The following is a 13,148-nucleotide window of genomic DNA, read 5'->3' as shown; positions in this document are numbered from 1 at the left end:
TGGACGGGAGTAGGCAATAAAACACATTTGACATGCTGATTCTGTTGGTACCCTCGTTGTGCCCCATCTGTAAATGTCCATTCGGATGATCATAGTGTTCCCCTTAGCTATGTACTAAGTATATTGGATATACCCCCCTCCATTGCCCCTAACAATAAGGCATCAACCACAGCTACCCCCACCCCCCTCCCCGCACTGCTGTGTCCCCTTGAGTATTGTTCAGTTCGATTAGTAAGCTCCCTGGTACTCCAGGCATGGATAGTGATGCTGCGCCGGCGCCTTCCGTTGTGACCCTCTTCTGCACCCGTGTGTGTCAATGCTATGAATCGCTCCCATTCTCGCTTCTCTACTGGGGTATCCCGCCTTAATCTGGTCCCTGGGGATGCTCTACGTGTTGGAGTCTCTCTGGTGTGCAAGCCTCTGAGTCCCTGCCCATTCTCCTTAACACTATTCTCAAGTTAGACACTTGGGGCCACATTATGCAAAGGGTGTACTGACTCTGCTTCAGCGACGATGCACCTTAGCTAGGTGGCCCTAGCCCATACAGGAACAGTGCATACTTTTGCATAATGCGCTGTCCCGAGATCAGCTGCAAACTTGTGGCAGCGCATCAGTGAAAGTCGAAGAGGCTGTTTGAAGCTGGTGCTCTCTTTCACAGTGCAGGCAGCAACCATCTTGCTTTACAAAGAGGGCAGATATCTGAGTGCTGAGTGAATGCATCAGTCTTCAGGGGGATGTCTTGGGGTCCATGCAGTCTCTTATTCCTGCTTTCAGAGGTCACCCTGTTTGTGGCGCACAGTCAGTGTACCTGCTAATGTCCTTTTTAGGTCTCGGCCTGCGAAAGACTGCGCACATGCGCAGTCTTGCTGGTGAGACTTAATGGGGTAGAGTGTACATCACTAGCGAGGTTAAGCCCCGCCCCTCTTCTCCATTGGCTGGCCTCCTAAACGGTGGCCAGCCATTGGAGAAGAGGTCCTAGTGACGTTCTTCTTTCGATCTAAAGCCCGTCCTTTTCGGATTGGGGGTGTGTGTTTTTTTACTTTCTTTCTAGGCTGTAAACAACAGTCAAAAACACGCCCCCAGTCTGAAAAGGACGGGACTTGCGCTGGAGGCCTGAGCGAAGGTGGGTCGGGTCCGGCAGATCCGAACGGGTGTGTGCCGAGTCCGCTCACATTCAGGCTGCAGGAGGCCTTGCATCCACTCTGTGATCGAGCTGCACTCCATGTCAGAAGTGAGGGGCCCTTCGCATTCTCCTTCCGGGGGAGGCGGATGGGCCGCGAAGGCCACACATACATACTGCACGCTTATGTTATTTATGGTCAGTACACTACACGTAAAACCTCAAATTGGCTGTCTCTCTGATGGAACATAATTACATTTATTTTGACCAATAAACCGTAGACAACTGTATGTGCGTAGACACGTAGGCACACAAGCAAACACAGGGAGCACACATAGACGCTACAAGCACAAACTGGGGAGCACACGCACACAAAGACAAACACTGACGCCACGCGTACACACTTGCAAAAAATACAGACACATCCATAAAGAAACGCAAAGAATGCGTACTCAGAAAGCTACCGACTGAATACACAGAAGGTACACGTACAAACACTGGCACCCACAGACTTGCACGGAGAGTCACAGAAAACAAAGTTTCAGACATTGTACTAAGAGCAGCCTTGGTTTCAAGTCACGAGTAACCATGATAGCAGTAGGGCTAAGAAACGAGTCCTATCTATGTACAACAAACAGTCACAAGGATGACTGATACAAGGGGAAAACAGACAACTAACAAGAGGGAGTAACTTGAGACAGACCAGGTTTGATTAGAGATGAGAGAGAGAGAGAGAGAGAGGTTAAACTGCAGATGTAGGGATATTGAGAAAGCGCGTGGATGGGCTGATGCATGGGTGGATGAGTGCACTGGTATGAACATTGATGGATGGATGAGTGGGTATGGGTGGATGGATGAGTGGGTGGGTTTGGGCAGGTTGATAAAGCAAATGGATTGGTGGCTGAATCCATGAGTTTCAAATGGATGTATGAATGCATTTTGTTTGGGCGCATAGCTGCATGAATGAATTTGCGAATGGGGTGAGTGGATGGATTGATTCAAAGGTCTAGACTGATTGTTAGATGGACAAAGGAAGGAAAGACGATATATAGAAAGATATAAGTACATATACGCAGCTAAAGCAAGTTTTTTAAAGGGGGGCTCGAAATGGGCTCTGTTTTGTGCCCTTGCACTGGCGGTCCGTGTTTTTCCCCGGATGTCAGTAACAGCAGGCACATGATGTGCGCTGCTCACACTGCTCACTTCTCACCAGTGTGCAACGTTTAACGCATGGCTCTCGCTCACTGGCCACTTCATTTGGTATGTCCACGAAGGCAGTTTAAAAAGTCAAGTCACAAACGCAAGAAACAGACAGCAGTGGTGACTAACAAGTCATGAAGGCCAGGACATATTATGGAGTCTGTCGGGTGCATAAGTCAGAGTCACAGCGAGGTCTTGTGTTTATGTTTCCTTACAGTAATTAGCCTTAGGCTTTAATAATGTACAGCCAATGATCGTTATTATTCACACCCATTTTTTTACTTTACTCTTCATGAACATTGGACATCAGGTCCACACGTATAATGGTGTATACACCTTTAACTCGCTTACGCAAGGCACGTACTTAATCACACACCATATGCCTACACACGTCACACGTTTCTGTTACGGGACACGGAAGTATCTGTGGCGTCCTCGCCGATGATATCTCAGAAAGATTGTTGCAGCGTTTTTTAATGCGGTAAGCCTATTTCCTTGTAGCAGTTGTAAGTCACTGCATGCTAAATGTACCTCCTTACGTCTCAAACAGGTTTACCGCGAAGCTATTATCTGTATGGCTACACATACTTAGTCACCCAACTGCACTCCTTAAGCGCACCCCGAGTAGTCACATCTTACTATTTAACATCAATAGCGCACTTATATGAGCACTTTTTTTTAGCATGTTTTCCTATGTCTGTCCCTAATTTCGTCGGTTCCGACTGATTATTTCATTTAAATAAACCACACGGTGGAAATACCCTCTCCTATATCAATCACAATATGCACTAGTACCCTCATGGTGGTGGACACAATGCAGTGGCGTGTTCGCATTAGTGAATTTAGTCTATGTTTATTTTTTCAATAGATATTCCCCTGATGAAGGCAATGCCGAAATGCATTGGGAATGATCAATAAATGTTGTTTTCAATTGATGAACATCAAATCGTTTGATATACAATATTGGAAGTCAAGAAGTATTGTCACTCTCTTGGATGTATAAAATGAAGATTAAAATCATCTACATTCATTGAAACTTTTTGTCGTATAACTTATCATTGAAATAGAGCTGTAAAATACAGCACCCACACATCAGTGCCCAAGGAGACACCCTCACGTATGTGTTGGTGCTACCACTGTTGAACATTGCTTGTAAGACACCAACGACATACTGCGCGCAACGGTGGCAGTGACCGAGCCCCGATAGATGCTTTTTTAGGCCCACTGTGACACAATCAACGGTTCTGCAGCCATCGGAACCGTCCACATTTAAGGCGGCAGTACCAGCATGCACTAGTCACCGCAGCTGAGTTGTGACCCGTTCAGCTGCCTCCAGGAGCAGGCCTTCCCAGCAAACAAAGAGGCTGGAGTGAGGCGCAGCATCCCGGGCGCGGTGGGACCTGTGACACTGCCACCCTGGCCAGCCGCGACCTGCAGGAGGAGCTGGGCATAGAGGCCGGGCGGAGTGTTCACTCGGGGCACAGCAGGCCCTCGAGAACCATAACAGCCCGCACACCTTTCCACTAACACAAACCACCACCGCCGACTGCCTAGGGATAATAGGCATTTCTTATAGTGACACTGTGAACGGAGGCCATTTAGAGGGGCCATCCCGGGCCGGATGCACGTTTCCATGTGTGTATCACCCCTGCTGAAATGAGAGCACCCCGGAAATAATATCGACTTTATAAACGCCTCAGTGTCCTTAGCGGAACCCCCGGATGTGTGTGTCTGTGTGTGTGTGTGTTTGTGTGTGTCTGTCTGTGTGTGTGTGTGTGTCTGTGTGTGAGTGGCTCTGTGTGTGTGAGTTGCTCTGTGTGTGAGTGGCTCTGTATGTGTGTGTGGCTCTGTGTGTGTGTGGCTCTGTGTGTCTGTGGCTCTGTGTGTGTGTGTGGCTCTCTGTGTGTGTGGCTCTGTGTGTGTGTGTGGCTCTGTGTATGTGTGTCTGTGGCTCTGTGTGTGTGTGTGTGTGGCTCTGTGTGTGTGTGGCTCTCTGTGTGTGTGTGTGTAGCTCTCTGTGTGTGTGGCTCTGTGTGTGTGTGTCTGTGTGTGTGTGGCTCTGTGTGAGTGGCTCTGTGTGTGTGTGGCTCTCTGTGTGTGTGTGTGGCTCTGTGTGTGTGTGTGTGTGTGTGTGTGGCTCTCTGTGTGAGTGTGGCTCTCTGTGTGTGTGTGGCTCTGTGTGTGTGTGTGTGTGGCTCTCTGTGTATGTGTGTGTCTCTCTGTGTGTGGCTCTCTGTGAGTGTGGCTCTCTGTGTGTGTGGCTATCTGTGTGTGTGGCTCTGTGTGTGTGTGGCTCTCTTTGTGTGTGTGGCTCTGTGTGTGTGTGTGGCTCTGTGTGTGTGTGGCTCTGTGTGTGTGTGTGGCTCTATGTGTGTGTGTCTCTGTGTGTGGCTCTGTGTGTGTGTGTGTGTGGCTCTCTGTGTGTGTGTGGCTCTGTGTGTGTGTAGCTCTGTGTGTGTGTGTGGCTCTCTATGTGTGTGTGGCTCTCTGTGTGTGTGGCTCTGTGTGTGTGTATATGCAATAGGTCTCGCATTTGCGAGAGCTTAAGCTATAAGCTTTGTAAATGACAATGCCATTTATTTATCTGTTTCCAAAACCCACACTTAAATAAAAAGTAGGACATTTACAATGCCAATAGCTCTAACTTTTGCGAAGGCGAGACAGTTGCATTGTAAATGCTTGTTGCCTCTGCGTCCATAATGCATCGCCGTCCCACACCCCCATGCATAGGAGGAATCGTCCACTTGACTTATGCTGCATTATTATTAGCTATGAAGCTAAGACTTTACGCAGACCTGGTCTTTTACCCTACAGTACAATGCATTGTGGGACATGTAGTTTTTTTGTAACTTTGTTTATTGAGTTTTTATAACAATAATCTTAAAACAATTACTAGTTTTACGTTTAACACAAAACTAAGCATGGGCATATATATCCCAGCATGCAACGCACTACTTCTTAAATGCACAAGATACGCTGAAAGTGTCATCAAAGTGATGGTGCCACTTGCCAGCTATGTGTGGAATTTCAGCCTGGTGGAAGCATACGCAGAGCCTGAAACACATAATAGTGGCATTTGCATTCCTACATCCATTAAAGTGCCTGTATATGTGCATCAGCTGCCTTATGGGTAGATGGTCTCAGAGCAGCCTTCACAGTTAAATCTGGTGTATGGATCGGAATAAGATGGACATAGGTCTGAATAATTCCACAATACAGCAGCTGCTAACACAGCTAAATAACTTCAGGGGTTAAATTATGATCCAAACACAGGGGGAACATCCTTTACGACGCGGATGTTACCCCGCGCTACCATTACGACGCGCCTCTTACAACGCAAGTCGTAACCACGACTTGCGCTGGAGGGCGCTCGAGGGCAAGGAATAGTTAATTTACTATTCCAACACCTTCCCTACTATCCACGGGGACTGGTGTTCGAATAGTAAATTAAACTATTCCTAAGTCCGCACCCTACAGCGCAAGTCGTGGTAACGACTTGCGTTGTAAAACACGCGTTGTAACGGTACGCGTGGTAAATGCCCGCGTCGTACCGTCATACATCCAAACACAGAAATTCTACATTAAAAGGACATTCTATTGTTTATGGGAACAGAGGGTGTAGAGCCTGAGGGACAACAAGCTCTTTGTTTTGTATGGGATTTAGAGTAGGCAGATACACATTCAGGGGATAGGGGAGGGGTTTATCAGTGAAGAGTATGTATTCAAATCCAAATTGAGGAGCAATGGAGGTTACTTGAGTAAAATGCTGGAAATTACAGCTTGAGCTGTTCCAAATTTCTTGCTTTACTATTGGGTGTGTTTATTACAACAAATGGACATAGGGCCCGATTCACAGAACTAACTTAAGACAAAATCCTAAACTTACTACTTTTGGTATTCACAGAAGTTAGGAATTTGTCTTAAGTTTGTCTTAAGACAGACTTAAGACAGACTTAAGACAAAATCCTAACAAGTCTGTCTTAAGTCTGTCTTAAGACAAACTTAAGACAAAATCCTAACTTCTGTAAATACCAAAAGTAGTAAGTTTAGGATTTTGTCTTAAGTTAGTTCTGTGAATCGCCCCCCTATTGTTGATCGGAGAAGAGGAGGAAAAGGTAGAAGAGTCCCCAAATATTTATAAGACTTTGTTGGACACAAACTCAGAGAGGAACTTTCTACAGAATTTAGAGCCCAGTTACTACAAGAAAACTCAATTTAAGGTGCTCCAAGCTGCTTATAAAGCATGGTAACAGATTGGTAAGATGTTGAAGATTGGTAAACTTAATTTTCATACACCTACATCTTCTCTAGCTTTACCTCCCTTAGTCTGTCATGGTTAGATGGTTAGATGGCGGAGAAAGGGTCTTATGACCTTGGGTGATTTAAGAAATATTGGTGCTATCAAGGCCTACTCCTCGTTGGTGTCTAAATATAATCTCCATCAAGCTGATTTTTTTAAAATACTTACAAATACGGGACTACCTAACAAGAAGAGTAAATGTAATGAATTTAGCTAGGAAAAGTAATTTACTGGAGATATCGAGAAGGCACGGTAGGACTGGCAACCTATATCAAAGGTTTATTGAACTACAAAGGGATGACCTCGAAGTACAAAATTTAAAATGGAATATTAAATTGAAGCAGGAAGGGGATATCCTGCAGGAATCAATCGCGGTGGCTGATAAACTTCTGATATCCTCCAGCCTTAAATCACAATATTTTAAAACCCTATTTAATCTGTATTATATACCTGCCAAAATAGCACAGTGGGGGGCTAAATGAGGGTAGTTGTACGCGATGTGGAATAGAGTAAGCTAATAGTATTCATATGTTTTATGATTGTCCAGAGTTGAAGCAATTGATACATAAAATGGAAGCCTTCTTGGCAGAGGTGACAGGGGAACATATTGTGATTACCCTGAAGGTATTGATGTTGGGGCTACTGGATGATTCATTAATGGAACGGGGGTATATCAATATAGATATCTTATTTTTATCTCTGTAGCAGTAGCTAGATTATGTATTGCATCATTATGGAGGAAGAAAGAGCCACCATCCTTTGTAATGCGGAGGGGCAGACTTTATGCAATATATAATTTAGAATTTAGTTTGTATGCCTTAAAAGGGCTCCATAAGCGTAGGCTAGGCATAAAAATATGGGGGACGCTCACAGAATATTTTAAATAATCATGATATAGCATAATTGTTGTGCTTTCTATGTATTGGATTCAAGATTTGGCTGGCTCTAAGGTTTGGCGACTAGAAATGTATATTATAATGGCTTTTCTTCTGAATGAACTAGAATTGCTCTGAGGCAGATTGATTATACAATGATCTTGTTTTTTTTTCATTTTCTTTCTTTTTTTCGTATTGTGTTATGTACTGTAATTATGTATTTGTCATCACTTTGTCCCCCCCATGCACCACCTTCGAGGATCCATGATGCTGGAATCTGGGATATGGAGTCTCCCTTCACCTACGGGACTCCACACAGGTGTGCTAACAATCTACAGGGGGTGCAGCGGGCCTATGTCTGCATAGTATAAGGAGGTGGGACTTACCAGCAGCTTGTGGCAATACCGTTTGGAAGCTTTGGGCGCTGAAGAAGGCCAGAGTCTGCCGAAATGCATTCGCCATTGAAAAAATTAAAAAAAGGCTTCCCACGTTTCCTCCTGGGTCTCTGCTTCTTTTCTTATGAAGGAGTTTCTTGTGGATATTCGTCGCGTCAACCAGAGACGCATTACAGAGACCCCTGCCTCGCTCTGGGAACCTGACTGTACTGGTATGGAACTGTTGCAGTTCGCTTTTCTCTACAATGTTGTTGGACAGTCAGGATCCCGCCGCGATCACCGGGAGGAAGAAAGGCAGTTGGGGGATTATTAATCTCTCGCTGGGTAAATGTACACTGTTACATTGGCCCCTGCTTAAAGGACTCCTGGGATACGTGGCTGAGGTAGTATGGAGGACCAGAGGAAGCAATTTTGAATTTGGATACCAAAGCAGGATATTATATCCCTCTGTTCCACTGGGCACGCGCTGTTCCCTGCACCCCGCACTGACATTTGTCATCACTTTGTCCCCCCATGCACCACCTTCGAGGATCCATGATGCTGGATTCTGGGATATGGAGTCTCCCTTCACCTACGGGACTCCACACAGGTGTGCTAACAATCTACAGGGGGTGGAGCGGGCCTATGACTGCATAGTATAAGAAGGTGGGACTTGCCAGCAGCTTGTGGCAATACCGTTTGGAAGCTTTGGGCGCTGAAGAAGGCAGGAGTCTGCCGAAATGCATTCGCCATTGTAAAAATTAAAAAAGGCTTCCCACCGTTTCCTCCTGGGTCTCTGCTTCTTTTCTTGTGAAGGAGTTTTTTGCGGAGATATATATATATATATATATATATATATATATATATACATACATACATACATACATACATACATACATACATACATACATACATATATATATATATATATATATATATATATATATATATATATATATATATATATATATATATATAATCATGATACCTCCTGAATTGCCCCTTGTATGTAAACAAAGCATCTGTAATTGTTTATTGAATGGCTATGGCTTACTAAAATAAAAAAAGGGAAATGACAGCCTGAAGAGAAGCAATGAGTAGCTGAGCTTCAACAAGGTACTGTGGTTCTGCAGCTACCTCGAGGCCTGCCCTGTCTTCACAGCAAGTTTGAAGTCAGTATTCCTCGTTGAAATCGCTGGAGCAGTACCCCGGTGCACCACGTCGACTTGCAGTTGCCAAGGCCCGTTGACTCTCCTCCAAAGATCTTCGGGTTCCAAGAAGCTCCATCCTCAAGAATCTCCTGCAGCCAAGATCTTTGCCTGCATCCCATCCTTTGAACCCTGGGCCTTCATCCTTTGGTGGACTGCTTGAGGTCCTCTTGTGGCTCCTGTGCCTCCAGCCTGTGGGTCGTCTTGAGGGTCTTCTTTGGCTCCAGTGAGCTCCCCTACTCTGACTTACCTGCTCGTGGTGAGTAACTTGGACCTTGCTGGTCCCGACACTGCACCTTTTTTGACAACTGTGTTGATTGCCGCTGCCAAGACTTGTTGGTGCTCCTGCCGGATAATTACCCCTTGGCTCTTGACTTCTGACGTGGTACAGCTCATGAATGGCTCCTGGTCTTCCTCAGGTTCGCCTGGTCCGTACAGCTGAAACTTCAAGGGCACCATCAACTTCCTGCATCCCCGACATTGGTGGGCATTTGTCTTCCGTGCCTCCTGGTCACACCTGAGTGGCATAGACTCCGTCCCCTCTGTTCGAAGGTACCTCTCATCTTAAATCTACCTTTGGGTTGCACTGGACACTTTTACCTTCTCCTCCATTGTGGTCTACAGCGGTTTCCGATGTCATTTTCCACCTATGCACACGGCTTCTCTGGTGTAGGTATCCTGGTTCCTGGGGTATCCATGGGTGGGGTGACTCTCTAGCCTTCCATCTTCCATGGGTTTCTTCAGGGTCTGCTGGGAAGGGTTGTTCTTCTTTAAAATTGCATTGACCACTCTGCACACAACTTCCCTGGGGTTCCTAGATACTCAGCTTGGGTTGTTCCTTGGCTCTTCTATGTCTTCTGGGTCCAGTCTCAACTTAAGACGTGTTTTGCATTCCACTATTTTAGTATGTGGTTTGGTCTCCCCCTGTTATTTGGGCTGCTTACGTATTCTATTGACAGAGTATTGGTTGTATTGTGATTGTATCTCCTTGCAGGAGGTATTGCAATGTGTTAGTGAGTGTTAATAATAAATACATATTTTTTATAACTACACTGTGTGGTTCTTTTTCACTTAACCTATACCATAAGATTAAGTGCTGGTAAAACAAGCTGCTTTACACTCCTTCTGGGCTAAGCCTGTAGGGTGCTCTCAACAGCTACCACTTAGAGAGCTTTCTAAGGTTGTCTAAAACCACTAAAATCACCATAAGGGGTGTCTAGATTAGTACAGGGTGCTACACTTACATAAGTGAGCACCATATAGTAATCCAGCCTTCTACAGTGAATATGTGAGTGATCTCCTCCCTCACACCGAATCCATGTTGTGTCATGTGTTTTGCAGATCTTGGTTGGGACAGCTGGGTCATCCATCCCAAGCTCTTCTTCTTCACAGACTGCATGGGCTGCCCATGTGGCGAAGGCGTCAACGTCACCTCCACCACTGAGCCAGAGATTTGCAGGGTTGACACATCGACCTTTCAGCATCAGGAACAGCAGGTAACATGCAAGCTACCTAACGAAGTAAGAGAAGTGAAAAAATCTCTCCTCAGGTTATTCTCAACCCTGATGAGACGCTCATAACCCACACCGCGTCAAAACGCCATCTAAAGACGGACCTTAGATCTAACCATACAGCAGGTTCTACCCATGGTGTGGCTAACTATATATAATAGCATTGGCTATCTTTTGCTGTATAGCAGTATACCATTTATAGTCACACATTTGATCACTTCTCTTACTTTGTTCGGTTATGGTTTTTCTCACTTGGGGTTCTGTTGAATAACTCTCTCACCACTCACCTGACTGTGTTATGCGTTTCTATATGATTGTTAGAAATAAAATTCAATTCGGATGAATTGAGTATGAGAAACAATGGTTGACTTTTAAATGATTGTTTGCTCAGAATAATTCACAACAAAATCCTTCTGTCTTACTGAACACTATCCAGCTTGATTGCTTCAATACAGGATTACCCTATTATAATATACTGTTCTTTAAATGTCTTCCATGTAAACACTTGTTCCAAGTTTAGTCTTTAAACCCATGTTCACATGGACATTCTGTCACGATTCCCCTAATAGGGAGAGGCCAAGTTCCACAGAAGCAAAGATGAAAGTCCTCCACACTTCCAAAAAGCAACAACAAGAGTGGGATATATACACACTCAATGCCAACTGCTCCCAAAAAGTGTGGGGGGAATAATCCAAGGAGTGTACCAACTCTCCCCCAGCTGGACGTTGTGGCTGCAGATACGGAGACAGGAGAAGGCTGCAAAAAATACACAGTGCGTCTAAACTACAATGACACAACAAGAATTATATACATGTGTTCAACATGAAGTTCCACTTACCCCACGATAGTGAGAGTCAGACCTTGAATGAAGTGTCACCAGAAAACTCCAGAGAGGAAATAACGCCAGGAAAGTTATGTACCCCGACAGCAGCAGCGGACTCACACAGAAAAGGGGCTACTGCAAGAACGTGGGAGAATATGAGTTTCAAAAAACACTGAGGGAGAAGGGCCCTAGGGGAGGTTTACTGACTTAAAAACTGCTATAACCCCTAATTAGTCAATAACACCAACACTAGATAGCAGTAAGTCAAAACACAAATTATATGAAACTTAAGTATGTATCTGGATAGGAAAATCTACTCAGTGGGACATCATCTGAATGTACGAGTTCCCATCAGTCAACTCACGAGACCGCCCTTCATCATTTGGGGACCGTCACATTTCCACAATAGATTGGCTGAGATTTTTTTAGCCTAATCTATGACAAACTCAAGAGGACTAGGTGTCTGTGGAAGACTGAGTAGCAGTGCAACAAAAATAGTGAATTAGTGAATGAGTATTAAAATTGGGTAGTGATTGGGGAAAACAACATTTATTCTATACCCCTTCAATCCCAAACCATAAAAATCAGTGCAATAGTAGTATAACAAAATAACTACTAGGGAGTATTTTAGGTCGACATGTTTCTGCAGATTGTTGGAGCCAGGTGGTCTCCCGCTGCTTCTTCAGGACCATTATATGCTACTGCTAAAACAACATGAATTTAATATCACCTTAAACGTGATCAGTTACCATCTTCCAAACTTCATGGTGCAATCATCCAAGGTGGAGTACCAGATACATACGAAAGAAACAAAAGAAGAACATATATGGCATTATTAGTATAAGCCAGAATCATACAGATAATATGATTTCAACCTTAGGCTAGTCTGATGACAGCCACTAATGACATTTAACCTTGTCATAGCATTTTCCTGCTCACTCACCTTATTGGCAGGAAGGTATAGCCCCACCTCACCTGGCTTCAGCTCAGGTACATGGAGCACCGCTCTGGCGGGTGAATAAACATGTATTTACAATCAAGAAATACAACACCGTTAAACTGTACTGATTTCACTGTCTAAAACAGCCAACCAATCGGTATAGAGTGCTCTCCATATTTCACAAAGTGGCCAAATTGTCACCAAAAGCTGTTTCTTGTGACAGTTCACTGAGTTAAAATGCAGCCTATAGAAGCCCTTAGGAGCGGGGTAAGCGGTGTGTAACAGAATCGCTTGCTTCCGTTTATAATCTAAGTAGCGTAATTAATGACGGAATGCCGATTCACTCGCTGCAGTTACATTTTTAAGGAAATTTGGAGTTCAAGTTATTCAGGCAAAGTGAGGTTTTAATTACGCACTCACTTCAGTTACTTTTTCAAATGTAATTGGAGTTTGGATTTTTCAGTCACAGTGATTTTAGGGTCCAGTAACTCCGCAACTCAATCGGTGTGCTCGCGAAAGCTAGACCCATTGAATGCTATGTCAATGAAAACACCAGTCGGTCATTTTAACATGCTATAAACCCAACAAACAAAAAGGCAAAACTCACACGCTGCACGCTTAGTACTGACCTCTCCGTCGGTACCCCGGACGTCCCTCTGGGCTGTCTGTTGGGGAGGTACCGACGGGAAGAGGACGCACCATTTTCATTGTTTACGCGGGCGGCGTCACCATGGTGTGTGACATCATTACTCCGCGCCGCGCTAGGAGAGCCGGGTAATGTAGTTCTGCTAGCCGGC

General features: G+C 44.8%; 1 protein-coding gene across 1 annotated transcript in view; it reads left to right on the top strand.

Annotated features, from left to right (window-relative positions):
• LOC144783247 (growth/differentiation factor 3-like) overlaps positions 1–13,148 on the top strand; it is a 144,895-nt gene that overhangs the window by 93,659 nt on the left and 38,088 nt on the right. The window contains exon 4 of the mRNA XM_078662327.1: positions 10,419–10,573. Within this exon, the coding sequence (XP_078518453.1) occupies positions 10,419–10,573 (155 nt within the window). The remainder of the gene's footprint in view (positions 1–10,418; positions 10,574–13,148) is intronic.

The sequence above is a fragment of the Lissotriton helveticus genome, chromosome 9 (genome assembly GCF_964261635.1).
Source record: "Lissotriton helveticus chromosome 9, aLisHel1.1, whole genome shotgun sequence".
Classification (NCBI taxonomy): Eukaryota; Metazoa; Chordata; class Amphibia; order Caudata; family Salamandridae; genus Lissotriton; species Lissotriton helveticus.
Note: the sequence above shows the minus strand (reverse complement) of the source record. Positions and strands in the feature narration are given on the sequence as shown.